A 21,149-nucleotide genomic window follows, 5' to 3' on the forward strand; every position below is an offset into this window, starting at 1 on the left:
GGGGAGCAGAACAGGCAGAGCGATGAAGTACACTGCTGAGGGGAGCAGCGGGCGGGTCAGGAGAGGTCTGCCCCGCCATGTGGACTCCTCCGGGGCAGATGGGAATCAAACTCATGCGGAGGTGGCTTCAGCTTCTTAGTGCTGTGCTTTAACCCGCTGCGCCACCAGGAGGGCCCATCATGACCGTTTTTAACAGTAAGCAGGGAGACCAGCCAGCAGGGAGACAGCAGCCTGAGACCCCTCCCCCAGGGACGCTGCCTTTCCGCCCCCTCCTAGCACAGGTGCGCACGCCTGCATGCACACACTCGTGCTCCAGTGTCCACAATCAGGCACAGTGCCCGTTCCCAGCACCTCTACATGGACACAGCCCAGACCACAGGCGCCAGCCACAGAGGCACGTGGCGCGAACAGCCTGGTTAACGCACTTACCCACACCCTCAATTCCTTCAGCTGCAAACGGGCCTGAAGTGGTACTGCACAGAATGCCGAGGTTCAGTCAGAACCTGGAAGAATGAGCTCAGTCCAAGCTGCCAGTGGCACCTCTGCCTACTAAGCAAGCAGGTGAATGTGGCAGGCCTGGCTCTAGGGCCCCCCACCTCCAACCCCTCCCTGATGTGAATTTCACTGCAGATCTGAGAGTTGAGAACTTTCACCCAGCTAACTCTGACCTGAAGGAGGGATGGAAGAAGGAAAACAATCCCAAACAGATCAAAGTTCTCAGAAGAGGCAGCTGGGCGTGCTGAAAGGAATCTCACACTGAGCTGCACGTGTCGGGTTGCCTGTTCAGGTCTAGCCAGCATGGGCACAGGAGAAGCCTAGCAAGCCTCTGCCGAAGGGGAGGGGGCGCTCAGGTGGAAAGATGGCGCCTTGAGCTAAGGGCTGACACTGCTGCATCCTTGCCGAAGCCTGGGGCACCCTCCTAAGCACCTCCCAGCCTCAGCCTGGGGAGAGGAAGCCCCAGCCCCACACAGACCTTCCACGTGGCCGCACCTCACTGCCCAATCTCCTCACTTGCGCACGCTGCCCACGCGAGCCCACAAGAGCCCATGGCCGAGGCGCCCTTTCTGCCCTTACTCCTGGCAAACTCCTAACAGTTCTTCAAGGTCCAGTGCTCCTTTCTGAGCTTTCTCCAGTGGCCCCTCCCAGGAAGTGCTCCTCTTCTGGGCTCCCCAGCCACCTGTGGAGTCTGGTATGGGAAAATGTCAACTTCCCTTCTACAGCCTCAGACACAAAAGGACAGTCAGTCTGCAGCACCTCCCTTCCATTCCTGCCTAAGGAGCTACTGCAGCCACCAGGTGCTGAGCCCCTGGGGAATCTGGAGGCTTAGGGAGATTGTCAACTGGGGGGGGGGGGTGCAGGAGGAGCTCCAGGGAGCAAAGTCTAGGGTCCAGAGCAAGGAGGAAACAGACCCCCCACACCCTGTTTGGGCACTCCAAAGTCTGATCTGGGTCTGTGCCAGGGACTACCAGGGGGATCAGAGCAGGATCTCTACAGACCAGGGCAGTCCAGAGCACCCTAGGAGAGTGGACGGGGGTACGTGGGCTCTGTGGTGCCAGATCCAGTTCGCAGAGGCCATGAGCGGGGGCTTTAGGAGACTGGCTGCTTTCAGGGGGCCTTGTGCCCAGCCCGCAGGCACTAGGGGAACCCGAAAAGGCGTGAAAAAGCGTGCAGGGCCCCTGGCCCCAGCAAACTCAGGGCCCTCTGCACACCCAAACGTGGGGCCGCACGGCTGTGGCTGCACGCAGGCACCTGGCCTTGCTAGAGACCCTAACTGCGCCCCTGGCTGAGGGGTAGTCCCAGCGCGGTCCTGCCTCCCACCCCAGAGTGCACCGTGGGTCTCTTTGGGGCTTGACAAAGGCTCCTGCCTGCACCCCTGGAGTCAGAGCCTCGAATCCTACACCCAAAACGCCTCTCCAAGAGGAAGGAAGGACACTTCATTCAGACAACGGTGGAGAGAACTGAGTTGCGAAATTTCACTACAGGAAATGTTTGAAAATGCTCTTCAGAGCGAAAGAAATTTGGATTTTCACAGCAAAAAAAGAGTGATAGAAATGGTGTGTGAATACATGTGGTGGGGCTATTTTTGCATTTTTAACCTCTTAAAAAGATGATTGTGCTTTTATATGGGTAAACACACACTTACCCTATGACTCAGCGAAAACCTACACAATTGCCTAGACCTGGAAAAACCCAAAGGTCCCTCACCTGCAGAACAGGTAGCGCGTACTGTGGGCAGGGCCTCAATGCGGAACAACGGGAAAAAACCAGAGCACAGGTGACTCAGCAGCTGACTCAGCGGGCCGCCCCAGATTCCACTTACACTTGCATGAGGACGTTGCCGTAAAGAACACGAGACAAAACTAATCGTGGGCCTCGCACCCCTAACCAGGGCACCAAAGTCCAGCTCCAACAATCCCCAGTGGACACGTCAACCACGTAACCCAGTAAGAACTGAGCGTCTCCCAGCCGGGACAGGCCGCGGGTCCCTAAGGCAGAGCTTGCCCCTGAACACTGCCACCTGTTCTCTCGCCTCCTTTTTATGGGACTCCAACCCCGCCATGAGGTGGGGCTGGCACAGGAAAGGCCTGATGGTTTCCGTGTGGTTTTCTTGGGATGTCCACAAGCCAACAGTTCTGGTAGACAGAGCCCAGGCCACCCCTCAGCCACATGCCACAACTTCAGAGCATCTGCATCACCCCACAAGAAACCCCATAGGCAAGCTCACTTCTTCCCAGCACCCTCTCAGCCCTGGGCAACCACTGCCTAGTCCAGACATCTCATGCACATCAAGTCAGAGCTCTGAGGCCGTGTGTGTGCGGGTGTGTGTGCAGGCGTGAGCATGTTGTCATCCATGTGGCAGGCTCTGTGCAAGAAGACATGAAAGGACTCCCTCAGGCACTTCTGCATGAGCAGTGCTGAGAGCCGCACCTGCTCGGCCTGCACCCCCAGCCCCGCTGCCCCAGCCAGAGTGATTCTTCTCACCAGGATTGGTCAAACAGCAACCCCCAGGCCGGGCACGAGGCCTCCTGCGGACGCCCTTGCCCACCCCCCTCCGCAGGAGGCCCAGGGCCTGACTGAGTCAGCCTTGAGAGGCTTTGGCCAATATGAGAGGAAGGCCGCTGCTAAAACCGAGTGGGTTTAGAACATTCCACGGCATTTTGGAAGGTTTTCTTCTTCTTGGTGGTGATTCTAATGTTAGGTTTTGCCCATTTCTTAGTGTTTTGAGAGGTAATCCTGACAAGACCGGGCGAACGGCTGTCGACCTGTGAGGTAATTCTGAGTAGAGACAAGTCTGTTTGGGCCTGTTTTTTTCTATGGAGCGGAGAAGAGTGAGGGTGACCTCTGTGGCAGGGTCAGGCCGGATGCAGGAGACCTCCTACCCCTGCTTGGGTTGTGCCCAAGACAGTAAGCCCCCAGGGAGCCCAAAACAAGGGGCAAGAAGCAGAGGATGAGCCCAGACACAGCAACAGCCAGGTCAAGCACCTGCTTTATTCACACAGGAAATGCCCCGGCCCAACACCCTTTGAAGGCAACCGGGAGCAAAGCAGGAATCTAGAAAAATAATTTAAGGATCTAAACCATCCAGAAAGACCACACTAAATCAGCTGAAGGCAAAGATTGATCAGCGTAAAAGAAAAAGAGGAGACAGAAAAGAAAGCCACCTGTGGCAGTCTGACCCTCCTTGAGGCCTAACGGAAGTAGTTGGGACATTCGTGGGCAACCAGGTGCCAGGCTCGATCAAAGGCCTGCACCACGGCTGGCTCCAGGGGCCCTTCCTCAGTCGCTGCCAAGTTCTGCTCCAGCTGCTCAGGGCTGGACATGCCCAGGATGACTGCGTCCCCATGGGTGGCCTGCAAGGGGGGACAGTGAGACATCAATGCCCTTCTGCACCCACAGAAGGCCCACATGCTCCCCCGCCAGCCTGCCACCACTAAGACTCAAGATCGGATGTCTGCTGGTGCCATACACACTTCTAGAAATGTGCCTCCGAAACTGTGGCAACGTGACTCCGAACTGTCTTCCTTCTCCCAGCCACCAACTGCTCACCCCCCACGCAGGCCTGAGCTCAGAGCCGGGCTCTGCCTTTCAACAGCTGTACAGCTCGGCTTCCTGATTTAGGCTCTGAAACTCGGCTTCTCTGTGCTCAGCACGGTCGTGGGTATGACAAATTCCCGTAATATGTAAAGCACTTGGCTCACGGGAACTACTACATATACACCGGGCCCTACTGACCACCTTGGCTGAAGAGCCAAGCAGAGAGAGCAAAGCTTTAGCCAGGAAGACACCAGAGAGATGGGAACTCTGCCTGCAACCAGCGGAGGGAGATTAAGGGAGATTGAGGGAGATTTCGCAGTCAAGTCCATGATAAATACTTCACTTCCTTCATGAATGTGAGAACCCATTTCCCCATCAGCACAACTGGGATAATCAAACTGATAAGGCCTCTGCACCCACTAAATCGATGCTTATGAAGCCCTAATCCTGCGGTCTGGCACTCAGCTGCTTAGCAGAATCCGAGGCCTGTCCTGGAGAACAGGAAGAGAGAAATTTCAGAGGGAAGATCTCTGTAGCCATCACCTAAGGGCCATGCTGGCACCCGGCATGGGCAGAGGCGGGCTGCTGTGGACGCGAGGTTACCTGGAGCTGGGAGTGGTGGTACATCCAGCGCAGGGCAGCCGCGGTCATGCTGGGGGCGCCACTGCCATACGAGTCCTGCAAGGCCTTCTCCACCAGGGCGATGGCCTCGAAGTGGTGCTCCTTCCAGAAGCTGGCGGGTGAGGCAGGTGGCACAGGGGTCAGCACTGCGGGATCACTCAGGGGCCATGGCCAAAGGGCCAACTGGAGCGACGCAGCCACCAGCTCTGCAGTGTGGGTGGCCGGTGTGCGCAGCACTGGGTCTCCTGCCTTGTTGGGCAAAACCACCCACATGCTGGCGCCATCACCAGGCCCTCAGCACAATCCCCAGGGCCCCCCAGGGCCCTGGTGCCATCACCAGGGCCTCAGCACCATCCCCAGGGCCTTGGTGCCATCACCAGGGCCTCAGCATCATCCCCAGGGCTTTGGTGCCATCACCAGGGCCTCGGTGCCATCTTTAATCCTAAGAAGTCCAGGCCCACCCTCACTTCCCTGCTGAGACAAAGGCAGCCAGTACAGGGCGCAGGTCTCGGCCCAGACCCCTTGGGCCCGATTTCAAAGCTCTTTCCTTCTCTCCTGGCAGGTGATGAGCACTTCTCAAAGAAGACCTGGCATGAAGTCCAGGAATTCTCATGTCCTCCCACAGGTTCCAAGAAACTCTCCAGAGATTTGCTAATTCCTGCAGGAGTCAAGAGATGCAGGTCCAGGCAGCAGGGAAGGCCTGGAGCTGCTCCCAGGCCCCGTGGCAACCCAGAAAGCGGCCTTCAACTTCTCCATCTCGGGGAAAGGGAACCCCGCCCACGCCATCCTGAAGCGGACACCCCAGCTCACCGGTTCCTGTAAGCCTCAGCCCAGCTATTCCCAAAGAAGCGGCCTACGGGCTGTTTCTTGTTCTTGTCCTCATACTTGTACTTGCCGGTCAGCAGGCCCCCTGTGGACAGGCCGCCATCAGACCCCCTCCCCGCTCCTCCCAGAGGCTGCTCTGGACTGGGGGACCCAGAGGGCTACCAAGCCAGTCCACCTCCCGCAGCCCCTCCCTGGCATCCACACAGCAGCCCCTACCAGCCAAAGGGTTGTAGGCGTAGAACCGCAATCCGAAGTGCCTGAGGCAGGGGAAGAGCTCTGTCTCCACCTGCCGGGTGGTGGCGTTGTACATGCCCTGTGGGTGGAGGGGCCAGCTGGGCAGGGTGCACGCATTCAGCAAGGGACCCAGCCTTCTAAACCCAGCCACAAATGCCAGGCCGTGGCAGTGACCTCCGGATCACCAGTGGTGGGAGGGGATGCGGACGTGGTGTTGGGCTCAGGAGTGGGAAAGCAGCCTGGACCTCTCCTTCCAGGAGTATCTGCAGGTACCAGCTGTGGGCTGGAGCCTGGCTCTAAATATGCCCAGTCCAGCCAGGTCTGTGCCTCCAAGAGCTGTGAGAGCCGAGAGCGAGCGTCAAAGTAAAGGTCAGTGCGGTGCGCACATGCAGGCTGAACAGGACGGCGGGGCCCAGGGACCCGCCCCTGGGGCAGTAGGGTCAGCTTTCAGAGGACGCGTCATGGAGTGGGGGGCAGGGGGGAGAGGAGGCCCATCCAGCTGACTGGCAGAGTGAGGAAGCGGGCAGGCTGGGACAGGGGCGCGTCAGGGCCAGTGACCGGCACTATTGGCCTGCCTGGAGAAGGCATTAAATCCTGAGGGCTCCTGGAAGCCATCTGCAGGGACTGGCTGCTTTGGGGAGGCCATGGAGGTACTTGGAGGGGCCCAGAGAACCCAGAATCAGGAGAAGCCCAGGGATCGAAGCCTCTGCTACCCTGGCCCCACCTGGTACACGGTGGGCAGGATCCAGCCGTTGCTCTTGCAGAGGGTACAGATCTCGGCCACCTCCCAGGCAGCGTAGTTGGAGAGGCCAAGCTCCACAAACTTGCCCTGCAGGGGAAAGGCCAAGGTCAGAACCCAACACAGTCCAGAAGACCAGGAAGGGGAGCTGAGGGTGGGGTGGGGACTCCGGGCACAGGGTCTGCCCCGGCTCCGTTCCGGGACAGCCCTGATACATGCCCGCTGCTGGGTGGTACAGTCAAAGAAGAGAGCACCAGACCACCGCGGAGCGGGGCAGGGGCTGCCCTCACCTCCTGGTGCAGCTGGTGGCAGGCGCGCAGGGTCTCTTCCACAGGGGTGCCGTGGTCAGGTGCGTGGAGGTAGAAGAGGTCCACCCGGGGGCACTGCAACCGTTTCAGCGACGTCTCCAGCTGGGCCCGGAGACTGTCAGGCTTCAGCGACTTTCCCTCCCAGGGATTGGCCTTGGTAGCGATTTTTGCTTGGAGGGGAGAATGTCATGGTCATGAGACATACAGAGCCACTTATGGCCATGGGATCTCGGCTAAAGTATTTCCATTTTCTGAGTCTCAATCCACTAATTTGTCAAATGGGATGGAAGCAGGGCACTGTCCTGAGAAGGACGACGAGGACGAAACAATGTTTTAGCTGTGAGTTTTTGACGTTCACTGTTTTTGCAGTCGCCAGACGCTGGCTGTGCCAGGCCTAGCGCTGCAGGCCGAGCTCACAGAGATGAAGGACTTGCACTTGCTTTCTGCCCTCCAGGAGCTCAGTCTAGACGGTGGTGGTACCAGACTGTACGTGCAGCAGAGAAAAGCCCCAGAGCTGAAGGAGCCCAGAGGAGAAGCGGGCCCCCCCGGGAGTCCCGGGGGATGGTCACCAAGCTCCCAGACGGAGCCAAAGGCAGGCAACACGGAGGGGTGGGAAGCACCCCAGAGGGTGGGAGCGGAGCAAAAACACAAAGGGGAGAAGATGTAGTATGGGAAAAGCCGCACCTGCAGTCCTGAGCCACAGAGCATGGACTCAGGCAGGGAGCCCAGGGACTTGAGGCAAGAGAGCGCCAAAGGCTCGCCCCGAAGGCTTTTCTCAAGTGCCATCACTCCAAGGCGTGAGGCCTCTCTGTCTGGCCTCTCTGTATGCCTATGTATAAGGAAGGACTCAAGGGGACAGGCCTGGAAATGGGGCGACAAGAGGCTGCTGCCAGAGTTCAGGAGAGGGCGTGCGCCTGAACACTGGCGCTGGCCGAGATCACTCTGAGAGGCAGAAGGTAGTGCGAACCCGCAGGCCTCCCCAGTGGGCTCGCAGCCCAGGCCCGCAGAAGCAAGCACACGCACATCCACCGTGGCCACAGGCTGAGAACGAGATCCTGCCCCGCCAGGCCAGCAGCGGGCAGCACTCTGGAGTCCAGGTAGCCTGGATTGATGGGTGCATGGAAGCAACTCGCCGGGTCAGAAGGACCACTAGGATACGGGCAACAGGCCCCCCAGCTTCTCACCGAGATAGTCTCCATATTCCCTTCAGTCTCAATTCCCTGAATTCTTGGTGTGAACTTTGCCTCGGGTTCGACCTTAGGACTTTGGCCTAGTGAGTGCCCAGCCTCGTAGAAGGAAGCAGGGAAGGTTTGGAGAAAAAGTAACTGAAAAACAAAATCTCAGCCCTCCCTGGAGGCAGGGGGTTCAGTCTCAGCACTATGAAGCTATCAGCAGCACAAGCTTGACCCCCAACCAGGGAGCTGACCCCAAGGCGTGGCAGACCTCTCCTGTCTCCCTGCTGCTCCCCTCAGCAGTCCACCTGTTCTGGTCCTGACTCTGTCTCTGGTGAATCTTCTCACCACCCTCACCCTGCACCTGGCCTGGAGCCCAGTTCTTGGATGCATAAATAAAGTAAATCTTTGAAGAAAAAAACTTCATGATCAGCGAGGGGCTGCCAGGTGCACTAGGCAGAGTGTGAGTCTGAGATATACGTGCCATTCTGGCCCTCTGAGACCCACCGTTATGAATCTAAGGAGGACCCAGAAGGGACCCCCCCACCCCCGCCTACAAGGGCTGGAGAGGAAGAACCTAAGAGTGAAAAGGAGGCAAAGTATGGTAGCAGTACAACAGCCAGTGTTTCGTGGGCCCCACTGTGTGCGAGAGGCTCTCCTAGGCACGTCCAGTGGCATCGTGCCAAAGAGGGACAGTCCTTCCCACACACTTGCTACCTGGTCATGTGTCCACACACCAGGCACTTGGCATTTCCAAACCCAGTCCCAAAAGTGCCCCCTGCCCCATCATTTGTTTCAGGGTCCCTCTAGATTCTGAGTGCCCTGGGGGTGGGTGAGTCACTTTCTTTCCAAGTCCCCATAACAAGGCTGGCACAGGGCTACAGGAGTGGTGCCAAAGCCCTCCCAGCCCTCACACCTGCTACTGCTCACCTACCAGCCCTGCGCCCCAGCCGAGCCTACGCTTTCCTCCTGAGAGAGCCAGGGTGCTGCCAAGTGGACAGAGCAAAGTCTAGGGGCTGGTAAAAGACCAGATGAGAAAAGGGAGTGAACAGCGTGAGCACAATGGGGTGAGGGAGGAAGGCAGAGAGCCTGGGACAGGTATGGGCACTGCAGGGTTGAACAGGGGAGTTATGGGCACCATACAGGGCGCCCATGAGCTCCGGATAGCTCCGGAGACCACAGAGAGGTGCACCGAGGAAGGGGGGGGGGGCAGCGGCCAAGCACTAGGTTAGCCTCAGCCTCGGAGATGCAGCTCCCACGAGGACAGGGAATAGCGATCATGTCAAAGCACTGTCCACTGTTCCGGGCCAGATGTGCACGGGTCTGAAAGTTAGGGGTTCACAGAGCTGCAGCGTGGCCAGGAGAGGTCGGTGCCCCCGGAGGGGGATAAAGCCGCGGGTTCTGCCTCGGCCAGGCCGTTGTACAACTGGGGCAGGGTCGAGGTCATGCGGGAGGGATGGGCGAGGCACGTACAGGGGGGGTCAGGTGTCCTAGCCCGGGGCTCCAGACTTTACCTCTGCAGTTGCCGCCGCCCAGCCCGAGCCCCAGGCCGCCCAGGATGCTCTCAGACTGGCCGTCGCTGTACATGAGGGCCGTGTCCAGCTCGGTGTGGCCGCGCTCCAGAAAGGCTCGAACGGCTGCGCCGCTGGCGGACGCGTCCATGCGGCGCCCCATCTCCATGGTGCCCAGCACGGTGGCGGGCCGGTCCGAGCCGCCCGAGGCGGCCCTCGAAGGCCGGGACATGGCGGAGGCTGTGGCGGTCCGAGTCTCGGGCGTCCCAGCACGACGAGCACAGCGGACCGCGGCGCGGCCGACAGCTCGGGACGCGGCGCTCAGCATGAGGATGGCGCCTGCGCTCAGGGAGCTCGGGCCCCGCCCACCTACCACGGAGCCCAATGGGCAGCAAGGGAGTGTCAACAAATAGAGCGACGGCCCCCCCACGCATGCTCCGCGGGCAAGTGCCCCTCTTAGGGATCGTCCGCCAAGTGCGCGGCGCCAGAGGCGGAGCCACGCGGCTCCGGGGCGGGGCGGGGCGGGGCCTCTGGTCAGCTGACCCAGGCACTGGAGACAGACCCTGAAGCCGGACCCGGGCTGTGGATCTTGACTGGGTGAGCCGCCTTTGAGGCTTGGGGGCAAACCGAAAGGCTGGGGGTCGAGAATCTGGGGCTTCCCTGCCACATTTTTCCAACTTTCCTCCAGTCCCTGGACGGTCGTGGGCTCCTGTTTCCTCCTCGAGGCACGAAATCCTGGTCCAGGGTCTGGGCTGGGATTGGACGACCCCCTCGGGGACCCCAAGTCTCGGTCCTCCTCCTCCTCAGAAGCGTCCAGCAAAGCCTCTTGGAGCTGCACGGCTAGGGCTTGGGATCTGGGTTCCCTTTTCTCCTTCTGGCCTCTGTTGATCAGCCCCTATGCTTCCCACGGCTTTGTTTTCCTCGGAGCTGGCCCGGGGAGTCCCCCCCCCGCCCCCCCGCGGCCATAGAGTGCTGACCCCAGCGGCTGCCCTGTCATTATCCCTGCCAAACAGGCATCCCGCTCCGGGCTGAGTCACTAGCAGGGAGTGTGGCTGAGGACCCGGGCCGGAGTGGGGTTCAGCCCCGGCAGGATGCTCCTCCCCTGAGTGCTCCCTGGGTCTGCTAGGGAGGGAGTCCAGATCGCCCCCGCCCCATCCCACCCTCCGTCAGGTTTTGAAATACCTACAGTGTGAGAGTACCTTTGGAAGTGTGAGGAGGACTGGTGCGGGTCACAGGTCACATAATGGAGGCTGCTGGGTGCCCCGAGGACGCTGTGGGAGCAGGGAGGGAGGCCTCAGCCAGGAACAGAACAGCCAGCCCCGAGTAGCAGTAGCGTTTCGGGCCAAGCCCCATTCTGATCATCCGGCCTGGATAATTTCATTATCGCCCAGGCTCAGCAGTCAGAGGACACTTGCATTCTTCCCCCATTTTGTAGGTTGGAACTCTGAGGTCCAGTCCCTTTGCCGGGCTGTTCTAAACTAGAAGGCCTCGGTCAGGTCAGTTCCAGAGCGCGTTCTCCTCAGCCCTTGGACATGTGTGCTCACATCGAAACCTTCCTCCCGGGCTTGCTTTTTGCTTCCCCTTCCCATCCCTCCTCCCTCTTTCCCTTCTTCTTCCTCCTCCTCTCTTTTTTTGCCTTCTTATCCCCACCCAATGTTTCCTGAACCTTTGCTGTCTAGGTCCTGAGAATACAGTTTACAGCCAGGTTAAAGGGAGGGGTGGTCGCTGAGGTGTGTGATAAGCTTTGTGTGGCCAGAGAAAGGGGAAGAGGTGACCAGGGGGCCCAGCCAGCCCCGGAAAGGCCTCTGTGAGAGGGCAGATTAGAACTGGGTCTTTGTATCTCTTTACACGGCCCACGGGGTGAAGGACACTTCTAGGCAAACAGCGGCTGCAGCAGCCTGGAGGCCAGAGAATGATTATTGGAGACGTGAGGCAAGTTCAGGGGACACACTGGGAGGGCAGTGCCTGGAGTGCTGCCTAAGTGCTGCTTTGGGGCCCAGTGGACTCCTCGGGTAGATGCAGGTGGCCACTTGACCAGCTTCTGCGGGAACATCGCCCTGACTCAGCTGGCGTCCAGGAGAGGAGCTGGGGTGTGGCAGGAGCTGCCCTCTCCGGCACAGCCTTTCTGGGAGTGTGGAGGTGCTCGCCAGGAGTTCACCTCATCCCTCCACAGCATGCTGAGAGGAGGGAGTGAGAGATTGGGCTCCTGACACCCACCCTCAGCAGTCTCACCATGCACCCCATCAGGCAGCGGGCTAAGAGGTTTATGTGCATTTCATCTGCACTGAGAGCCCAAGGAGTTAATGTCATTGTCCTCATTTTATGGACAGGCTCGGACAGGTTACTCAACTGCCCAACCTAGCTGTAAACAGGGGGCAGTGTTCCCCATTCCCAGGACACCCCCACTAGGCAGCATACTAATGCGATGAGCTGTCTGGCAGGTTCCGAATCTACGGGAGGAGGTGGGCAGGCTGTCCAGGGGTGCTGGAGCGAAGGGCTGATGTGGCAACAGGACAGTTCTTCCCTGGGCTGCCAGGCTGGCCTTGCGGGGGCTGGTGGCCGGACACGGGCAGATGGTTCCGGCATCAGCCTGCTCAAGGCTATCCAGCTGAGCCGCCAGGACCAGGGAAAGCTTTCAGGCTGGGAGATACGGCAGTGAACGGGCGGTGCCCTGGGCGGCCCTGGCCCCGCCGCTCCAGGTAGTTGCATGGAGACTGCAGGTCTCCAGTTTCCTGAGCAAAGAGGGGGGACTCAGTTCTTTCCCCTCCCTGAAGCCCCCAGTTTCCTGTGACCTCAGTAGTTCAAGGGTCCGGCCGGGGTGATTTAGTCCATCAGGGCCCCTGAGAAACAACCAACGCACATTTCTCAGTGTGGAGGCAGGGATCAGAGCACAGTATCAGTGGCAAGGGCCGCTTCCTGGTGTGTGTTTTGGGGGGGGGGCGGCACCTGCCCAGTGTGGCCTCACCCCTCAGGGAAGGGGGTGCCCCGGAGGAGTGGGTCTCAGTCCTAAACATCTCCCCAGAGTCCCTCCTCTACCTTCCCATTGGGGGTCAGTTTTCAACATAGGAGTGTGGCGATGCCTTTTGCTCCCCGGGATCCTGACACAAGTAGAAACTGAAGGTGGCTGCAGAGAGCAGCTCGCGTGAGGAAAGCCCCTCTGAGCCACATGAGAAAAGGGGAAGCCTGCTCTCTGGCTTTGAGAAGCTGGCAGTCACGGCAGCAGGTTTTGCAGCACCCAGAGGAACCTGACACCGTGCCTGGTAGCAGGGGTTTGGGTCTGGCTTGGGTTGGACTTCTGACTGCAGCTTTCCGGCTGCCCCCCGCCATCTGTGTGGTGAGAATGGGGAGGTCTCCACCTGCCTCCTGCGGCACTGGCAGGGACAACCCTACCTGAGACCAGATAACACAGCTAATGGCCCAGCCTCGGGGGCCTCACAGAGAGAGGGCCTCCCTGGTGGCCTACGGGTCAAGTCTCAGCAAGATCACCTATGAGGCCTGAGCTCGATCCCAGCCAGGGAGCTGACCCACAGGGTGCAGCAGACCTCTCCTGTCTCCCCACTGCCCCCTCAGCAGTGGACTTCAGTGGATCTGCCTGTTCTGCTCCCCCCTCTGCCTCTGGGAATCCTCTCTCCCCCGCATCTCTGGCTTACACTCCAGTTCTTCTGTGCATAAATCAATAAATTTTTTTTAAGAAAAGGAACCATCTAAATGTTCAGTAGTTATAACCAGGGTGATGTCATTTGAGGACTGAGTTCCCCACCTTTCGTTTATGAGCTCATTTCACCCTCACAACAGTGTGAAGGGGCACTGTAATCACCCCCTTTCTACAGGTGAGGAAACCGAGGCTTTAATCTGACTGACTCCCGGTTCAAGGGTTGGGCCATTGCTGTGTGGTGAGCTGGGGGCGGGCGGGCTTGGGCTGCGGGACCGTGACGCAGCCCCAAGGCTGACCGCCCCTCTTCCTCCCTGTAGAGCCCTGGCTGCCTCGGTACGCCACCACCCTCCCCACGGCCCGCCCTCCCACTGCAGCCATGGTCTGGAGGAAACTGGGCTCTGGCAACTTCTCCAGCTGCCCCAACGGCAGCCTGTGGATATGGGACGTGTTCGGCGAGTGCGCGCAGGATGCCTGGGACGAGGCCAGCGTGGGTCTGGGCCTGATCTCAATTGTCTGCTTTGCTGCGTCCACCTTGCCGTAAGTAGCGCTGGGTGGCAGGAGCGGGGCTAGCCGGTGGGGCTGCCCGGCTGGCTGTGGTCCCTCCAGGCTCAAGAAGAGCTGGCTTTATTGTCACCCCCACTCACTGACTCCCAGCCAGCTGGGAGCACCCTGCACCCTGGGCCGGGCCCTGTGCAGGGCCACATGATAACAGGGCGCTGATTATTGAGTGACCATTAAGTACCTGGCCCAGTTCTACACACTTGACCTGTTTTTAGTTACTTAATTACTATCCCTATTTTACGAGGAGCTGAAGCCCAGAGAGGTTAAGTAACTCCTTTGCAGTAGCACAGCTAGTAAGAGAGTGACAGAGGGCTGGGAGCTCTGGAAGCAACAAATGTGGCCTCTGTGTGTGAGTCTGGTGGTGGCCAAGCAGTGGCTACAGATTGGTGTGGCCACTGCTGATCGGGGGACAGGGCCACACTTCTAAGAGCACAGTGGTCAGGACCGTGGCTTCTGGATTCAGGCCGCTGCGTTCACTGGGCAAATCTCTTTGCTGCTCTGCATCTCAGTTTCCTCGTCAGTAAAATGGCGAGGATGTTCCTACCTCACAGGGTTGCTCCGAGGGTGACATGAAGGCGTGTGTGTGAGGGTCAGGAGCCAGGGAGAGGTGAGGTCAAAGGCATCCTTGAGGGCCCCTACCAAGGGTATTCTCAACGAGTAGGAAATTTCTCTTTAGCCTCGGACCCCCACAACACCCAATTAGCCCATTGGGAGCGTGACACTGTGGCGTTAGCATGCCCAGGGTTGTGAAACCATCACCACAATCAGTTGGGGAACACTTTCACCACCCTCAGAAGACACCCAAGAAGAAGCGAGTCATTCCTCATTTCCCCTAGGCCTCCCAGCCCCTGGCAACAACCTGTTTACTCTCTCTAGAGTGGCTTGTTCTGGACCTTTCACACAGATGGGACTTCAGGGCGAGGCCTGCTGTGATGGGCTTTGGGTCGTGGGTCACGGGTCTGGGGTGCACCTGTGGGGGGGCCACCTAGTCCCACCTGATGTCCATGGTGTGGACATCCCTTTGGTTTCCTGTTCCATCCACTAATGGACATTTGGGTTGATTTTGCGATGAGGGCTGCCGGGGACACTGTGTTCCGGTGTCCTCGGGGACATGTTGCCCTCGGACACACACCTGAGCAGTGAGTCGCTCAGGCATGTGCTGTCTTGAGGACCTGCCAGGCCGCTTCACATTTCGTGATTGCGTCATTCCATGGTCCCAGCAGAGTGTGGTGGTTCCAGTTTCTGCAAACCTTCATCGAGTCGTTTTTTCAGATCGTTTCTGTGTGATAATGTGGTCCTGGGTGTGGGGCTGCACCTCATGGCAGTTGGGCTGGCATTTCCCAGTGAAGGCTGGTGATGTCAAGTCGTTTTTTGTGCCCTTGTTAGCCAATGGTACATCTTCTGTGGGGAAGGGCCTACTCAGATTTGTACCATCTTTGTTAGGTTGTAAGATTTCTTCTAGAACTCTAGATGCAGCCCTCTCATCTGATAGATGATTTGCAAATATTTTCTCTTACTCTGTGGGTTATCTTTTCACTTTCTCAGCATCCTTTGAAGCATAACTTTTAGACTTGAATGAGGTCCATTTCATCTATTTTTTCTTTTGTTGCTTGTGCTTCTGCTGCCATACCTAAGAAGACATAACTTCATCCAAGTTTCAGAGTTGTATTCTGTCTTTTCAGGATGTTCTAGTTTTACCCAACTGGGACAGCAATTCTGGTGTGTGCTTTTCCCCACACCACCCAGCAGTAAAGTCAATTCTGACCGGATCTACCTGGAGAAAGCCTCAAATCCCACCATAAATTATGGCGTCACAATTCAGTTCTTTATTTAGGTCTCTGATTCACCTCGAGTTATAATGTGTAACTGGTAGGAGGTAGTAAGGGTCCAGCTTCATTTGTTTGCATGGGGATACGCAGATATCCTAGTGTTAGCGGGTAGGGTGAGAAGCACTGTGGGCCCCCCCCAAACCGGCATGCTCTAAATGGATTCTGCTATCCACGACATAAAGACAAAACGTACTCTAGTGAGTGCATAAGACCTCCAATAGAAAATAACTTCAGTACATGTAGCATGTGGTGGAGAGAAGAGAAGAGAGAATAGAGTTTCAGGTAGTTTCCAAATGAAGCACCCAGTTACCCAGGCCCTCGTGGGTAAATGCCAGCCAAACAGGCTCATCCCAAAGCAGGGCCACTGAGGCCAGAAAGCTGCCACATGTCTGGGGGGACCCACAGGAAAGGGACAGAAGGAGCCAGGCAAGTCTGGAAGGAAAAACAGCAAAATCAAAATCAAGATGAAAGGCTGTCGCTGTCAGCCCCCCAGGGTCTCACCCAAGTCTCTTTCTAGTGTCACCTTCTTCATGGCCCCCCAGTCCCTGGTACAAGTCCAAGATGCGAGTGTGGCATGTACCTCTCTGCGCCATGCGCCCGCCAGGTCTTCCGTCTCTTCCTTCTCCCTTTCTCCGTCTCTCCGTGTCTTCCCCCTTCTCACCATTCTTCTGGGCTTTTCTAGCTTCACTCCCTGCCCAGCTCCACTCCTTGCAGGGTGGGGCAGGAAACCGGAAACCTCCCTCTCCCTGGAGATCACCCGGTCACACTGGCACCCTGTGTAAAGAGACTGTCGTTTCTGCCTTGAACTGTCCTAGGTCTGGCAGCCTTGACTTTTAGTTGGTTTGTTGCAGGTGCCAAACTAGCACAAGTAAGCAAAGCAGGTGCCATCCTTGTGTTTTCAGACCCTCCGCTGTCACTCTGTAAAAGGCGATCTGGATTCTTGGGGGCGGCTGCACACCGGATAGTGAAGGTGGCTTCCAGGCCGAGCCTCATCCATGGCCCTCTGGGTGTGCTGACTCCTGCGAAGTGCCCAAATGTGGGCAACTTGACTGCACACTTTGTGACACTGTGCTTTCCCCTGACAGAAAACGTATGAATAAAATAAAGGGCCATCTGGGAGGGGAGACACTGGAGGCAGGGAGGCTGTGGAGGCCGCCCAGCGAGCGAGTGATGTCAGGGGGTGGGGAGGCCCTTAAGAGGAAGGCTGGACACGTCTGGGTGACTGGTGGGGAGTGTGGGCAATGCTGGGGCTCAGATGATGAGGTTCCACATGTGGGGTTCTTGGGTCCCTCTGTGAAAGATCAGCAGATGTCCCCATTGCTCCATGGCAAGTTTACAAGGAAAGGAAAAAGGAAGAGACACCTGCGTAGACACGGAACTGGCACAGGCTGCGTCTTGCCTGGGCAAGAGGTGTTCTTAGGTGGGATTAACGCGGAAAATTACTGCCGCGGGGTCAGTCTGGGTTGGTCCTCTCTGCCCCCGTCTCTGGCTGATGGTCTTTTCTGACCCCAACTCAGATACCTGGAACCTTCCATAGTGGTTTTAGTTTAAGACTCATCACCTCCACCCCACCCCTTACCCTCACCTCACCGGTGAGACCTTCCATCCTCAATTTTTCTACTCTCAGCGGCCCTCAGAGAAGTCGCTCCCCGTCTGGGGTGAAAGCTTCCCTCTGAGATGCTGGCTCAGGCTGCCCCATCCTGCTAGAAAATGGCACCCGCCCTGCTTGGCCCTGATGACTCTGCAGCGAGGGTGTCAGAGGCCGGGGCCACCTCTATCTGCTCCTCCCTAGACCTGGCCTGTCCCGAGTGTGAGAGGACCAGTGTCCCCGTAATTTAGGGACACACCGAAGCCACGGTGTTCTGGCAGGAGCCTTAAGGGAAGGCTTCTCAGTGTCAGCCTGTGCTGGACGCTATTTGTCCTGGGCCCATAGATGAGGAAGTGTGTTCCCAAGGAGGAGGGACAGGAAGGTCCCGAGGAGGAACCGATAATTCCTGAGCCTGAAATGCAGAGAAGAGAGCATGCTGGGAGACTGCAGAGGAGAGCTTGGAGGGAGGGAAGCAGTCCGGGGGGGGCTGGCACGGGCAGCCCAGCCCTCGGGCTCCTGAAGGGGTGTGCTTGGGCATTTTTGAAGAGCAATGGAAGGTTCTGGAAGATGTTGGCAAGATTGGGGGTTTAGAATGATCCTGAGGAGGGGAGGATTGTGGAGGGGAGCAGGGCTTGGGCGGGACACCCGGAGAGATGGGCTGCCTGGAGGCCCCCTAGGAGATACAGAGGAAGAACCAGCCGGAGCCCCACTTTCCTAGGCCTGGGTGGTGGGAAGGGTGAGATGCCCTTAGTTACCTTTTCCTAATTCAGATACATGCAGGTGATTTCAAAGAAATCTCAGCCATAACCAGCTGCTGTGTCACGGTTATGGGATTGGGGCCTCAGGTCTGGGTGGGAATCTGGGGCCCCCGACAGCTGTGACCCCATCCGTGCTCAGGGAGAAGGGCTGTCAGAAGACGCCTTCTCACGGGGACCATGAAGGCTGAGTGCGCTGGACACACGCCCGCCCGAGACCCCGCTGGGTCACTGCGAAGACGAGGTGCTCCTTGCCACCTCCGCCTTCTCCCAGTGCCAGCCCCGGTCGACCTCCCCCCAACCTCCATAGAAGAATTAGGCTCCCTGAGTGGTTCTCAGGCCTGGCACAACAACGCTTCAGACCCCGTAAGACCTCTGGCCTCTGCAGAGAGGCCCTGGGCCCACAGAGCGGGGCCTGTCTGAGCGATGCCGTGGATGTCTCTGGAGCGATGCTTCTCCCAGATGAGCTCCAGGGATCCCCCTGGTGAAAACCCCCCAAAGGGCAAAGAAAGACTGAAGAGGAGCCTGTCGTGGAAAAGGGGTTGGCCTACTGGCCCCTAATGCGCCGTCCTCCTGTCCCGGCTGCCCTGTCCTTGACCCTCGAGGAGGCAGCTCAGCGTCCGGCCCTGACCGTGTGTGTCTCTCTTCGCCACAGCCAGTACATCAAGGCCTGCAGGGTGGGCAACATGGACCAGGCCCTGTCCCTGTGGTTCCTCCTGGGCTGGATCGGCGGTGACTCCTGCAACCTCATCGGCTCCTTCCTTGCAGACCAGCTGCCCCTGCAGGTGCGCCCGTGCCCGGCCAGCGCGGCTGCCCAGGACAGCCGTGCAGAGGCCTGGGGGCAGCCTCTACCCCGGGGCCCGTCTCGTGAGGGCCCCAGCGTTGGAGACAGCTCTCTGCCCTGCTGTGTGGTGAGACGCTGTCCCTGCCTCTCCTGTGACAGGAGCGCGGAGCCAGAGGACCGCTGTGGCCTCTGGCCCTGTGTTTTCAGGATGGGGTGTGTTGGCGGGGAGGAGGGCCTGAGGAGCCCAGGTGCCAGCTGTGAAGCACAGAGCCGGGCATCAGTCTCCCCGGCAGGCCCGCAAGCCATCACTGCTCTTACCTCAGGCCAAACCACTTTGCCTGGTCCCTGGTGCCCGCCCGGCCCGCCGGTGCTCCCTCCACATGCCCCGGTGGCACCGTGCCAGCCCTGGGCCGACTTGAGCTCTCCTGCTGCCCGGTGGGAGCTGCAGCCCCTCCTTTCCGGAGGAGGAGACAGAACCAGAGGGGCGGTGACTTGCACAGCGTCACCCAGCCGGGCAGCAGCAGCGCCTGAGCCGTGCGGGGTCCCGGCCCTGGCTCCCTTGCAGACCTACACGGCGGTCTACTACGTCCTGGCCGACCTGCTGATGCTGTCGCTGTACTTCCATTACAAGTTCAAGAAGCGCCCCTCTGCCCGTGAGTGTGGGGTTGCTCCGGCCGGGTCTGGGGCAGCCTCCGCGGGGCGTGGCGGGCGGCCGGGAGGAAGTGGGTTTGCTGGCTGATAAAGGAAACCTTGGAAGGCTCCCTGGGCCTTATCTGAAGGCCTGAGTCCTGATCGGCCTGGGTAGGGATGGCGGACAGACCGAGGGCCGAGAGCACGTCCGGGCAGGACCGCAGGGCGTTGCTGGCACTCGTTCTCACCCAGCACACGCGTCAGCCTCGAGGGTCACAGCCTCAAGGCTCACTGCTACGCTTGGGGAGCCGGGGCGGGGAGGGCGGGCTGGGAGGAGGGCCACAGCCAAGACCAGGTGGAGGGCCTTACGGACCCGGCCAGCTCCTCGCAGACGCGGGGATTTCTCTTTCGTAACCTTTCTGCTGACCCCCTGCCCTTACCGTTTGATGCGAAGCCCCGGAGATGGGTTCTGGCATTAAACCCACTTGGCAGAGGAAGGTAAAAGCACAGAGACGTCACATCACTGGCTCTAGGTCACACAGCCACTGAGGGGCAAGGCCAGGACCCAAGCCCCCAGCTGCTGCCTCGGAGATCCCTGACTCCGGCTTCCCTCCTGCCTCCTGTCCAGTGTCCACCCCCATCAATTCCATGCTGCTGTTCCTCTTGGGGGTGGTGTGTACCACCCCGCTGCTGAGCGGTGCTGGTGCTGCCTCCGTGGCCGCCCCGAGGGAGGTCTTTCGGGGGCGAACCCTCCTGTCTGTGGAGCCGGGCAATAAGGTGAGGTGCTGGGACCTCCGGTCCAGGGGGGTCTGGAAGGGCATCGGAGCGCTCTCAGCTCGCCTGTGCCCTCGGCCCTGAGCAGCCTTGTGCCCTGTCAGCCCTTCACCCAGCAGGAGATCATCGGCTTCGTCATTGGCTCCATCTCCAGTGTGTTATACCTGCTGTCCCGGCTGCCTCAGATCCGCACCAATGTGAGTCGGGGGTTGGGGGCGGGGGAAGGCGGCCGTGGAGAAGCGTGGCCCTGGCAGCTAGGCCCTGGGCTAAGGAGCAGCACGGTGTGGGGGCCTGGTCAGAAAGTTGGTGCACAGTCACCACGGCGGTGGGGAGGTTAGCCCATGTCTCCAAGCCTCGTCGCTGCCTCTGGAAAATGAGCCGGATGAGGCCTGCCATTGGGGCAGGCACCTGGGTCTCAGGGAAACAGGAGGTGAGCCCAGGGGCCTGCAGGGAGAGGGAAGGTGGGGAAGCAGGGTGGGTGAGGCTTGCCGGGCACCAGGCGTCAGCACGGACTGGCGAGCAGGGTGTCTGGGCCAACAGGGGTGTCCCACGAGCGCCCCCAGGGACAAGGGTGGGCCTGCGAGAGCTGGTAGCAGTGAGGTCAGGGTCAGGTCTGGAAGGGGCTGCTGCGGGAGCCAGGCCCAGGCGCGTGCGGGGCACCAGTGACGAGTCAGCTCAGGGCGGTCAGACACGTCAGGCGGGTGGCGACACTCCGGAGAGCCCGTTGGAGCCTGGGACTCCGCCCTCACCCCTCCAGTTCGTGCGGAAGTCCACCCAGGGGATCTCCTACTCGCTGTTCGCCTTGGTGATGCTGGGGAACACGCTGTATGGGCTGAGTGTGCTGTTCAAGAATCCCGAGGAGGGCCAGAGCGAGGGCAGCTACCTGCTGCACCACCTGCCCTGGCTCGTGGGCAGCCTGGGGGTGCTGCTGCTTGACACGATCGTATCCTTCTGCGTGTGCGGGCAGGGTGTGTGGGGGGCACAGCAGCAAGCCTCTGCCTGCAAGGGTCAGGTTCCATCCACCCCCGCCTGCCCCAGCCATGAGCCGAGCCCCTTTGGCCTGAGTTCCCCAGGGGCCCGGCATCTGGTACCCCCGCCTACCCACCCAGCCATGAGCCGAGCCCCTTT

At 59.3% G+C, this 21,149-nt stretch overlaps 2 protein-coding genes across 4 annotated transcripts in view; one reads left to right on the forward strand and one right to left on the reverse strand.

The window, feature by feature from the left end:
* Positions 1 to 3,469: 3,469 nt before the first annotated feature.
* LOC101621634 (aflatoxin B1 aldehyde reductase member 2) lies at positions 3,470 to 9,773 on the reverse strand. Its single transcript, XM_004678556.2, has 7 exons — positions 9,449 to 9,773; positions 6,745 to 6,932; positions 6,440 to 6,544; positions 5,698 to 5,794; positions 5,467 to 5,566; positions 4,639 to 4,768; positions 3,470 to 3,851 (listed from the first exon to the last, which is right to left on the reverse strand). The coding sequence occupies exons 1-7, from the start codon at positions 9,771 to 9,773 to the stop codon at positions 3,690 to 3,692; spliced, it is 1,107 nt and encodes a 368-aa protein (XP_004678613.1). The 3' UTR covers positions 3,470 to 3,689.
* Positions 9,774 to 9,976: 203 nt separating this feature from the next.
* The window catches only part of PQLC2 (PQ loop repeat containing 2), a 15,357-nt gene continuing 4,184 nt past the window's right edge, over positions 9,977 to 21,149 (forward strand). The window contains exons 1-8 of one of the 3 annotated variants that reach the window (XM_012722437.1): positions 9,998 to 10,042; positions 10,881 to 10,941; positions 13,418 to 13,637; positions 18,489 to 18,618; positions 19,183 to 19,270; positions 19,876 to 20,024; positions 20,126 to 20,218; positions 20,779 to 20,964. In XM_012722437.1, coding sequence (XP_012577891.1) covers positions 13,477 to 13,637; positions 18,489 to 18,618; positions 19,183 to 19,270; positions 19,876 to 20,024; positions 20,126 to 20,218; positions 20,779 to 20,964 — 807 coding nt within the window. In that variant the 5' untranslated portion in view covers positions 9,998 to 10,042; positions 10,881 to 10,941; positions 13,418 to 13,476. The other 2 variants (XM_004678557.2, XM_012722436.1) reach the window with 2 other exon arrangements.

The sequence above is a fragment of the Condylura cristata genome, unplaced genomic scaffold, assembly GCF_000260355.1.
Source record: "Condylura cristata isolate star-nosed mole 26May11 unplaced genomic scaffold, ConCri1.0 scaffold00008, whole genome shotgun sequence".
Lineage (NCBI taxonomy): Eukaryota > Metazoa > Chordata > Mammalia > Eulipotyphla > Talpidae > Condylura > Condylura cristata.

Bases quoted from the DNA above. Each gene is read 5' to 3' on its own strand.
- LOC101621634 (XM_004678556.2), bottom strand. From the start codon at position 9,773: ATGCTGAGCGCCGCGTCCCGAGCTGTCGGCCGCGCCGCGGTCCGCTGT. The intron at 5,795-6,439 runs GTGGGGCCAGGG...CTCCACCCACAG, and splicing joins TCCTGCCCACCGTGTACCAG to GGCATGTACAACGCCACCAC. The intron at 3,852-4,638 runs GTAACCTCGCGT...CCCCCCTTGCAG, and splicing joins ACCACCACTCCCAGCTCCAG to GCCACCCATGGGGACGCAGT.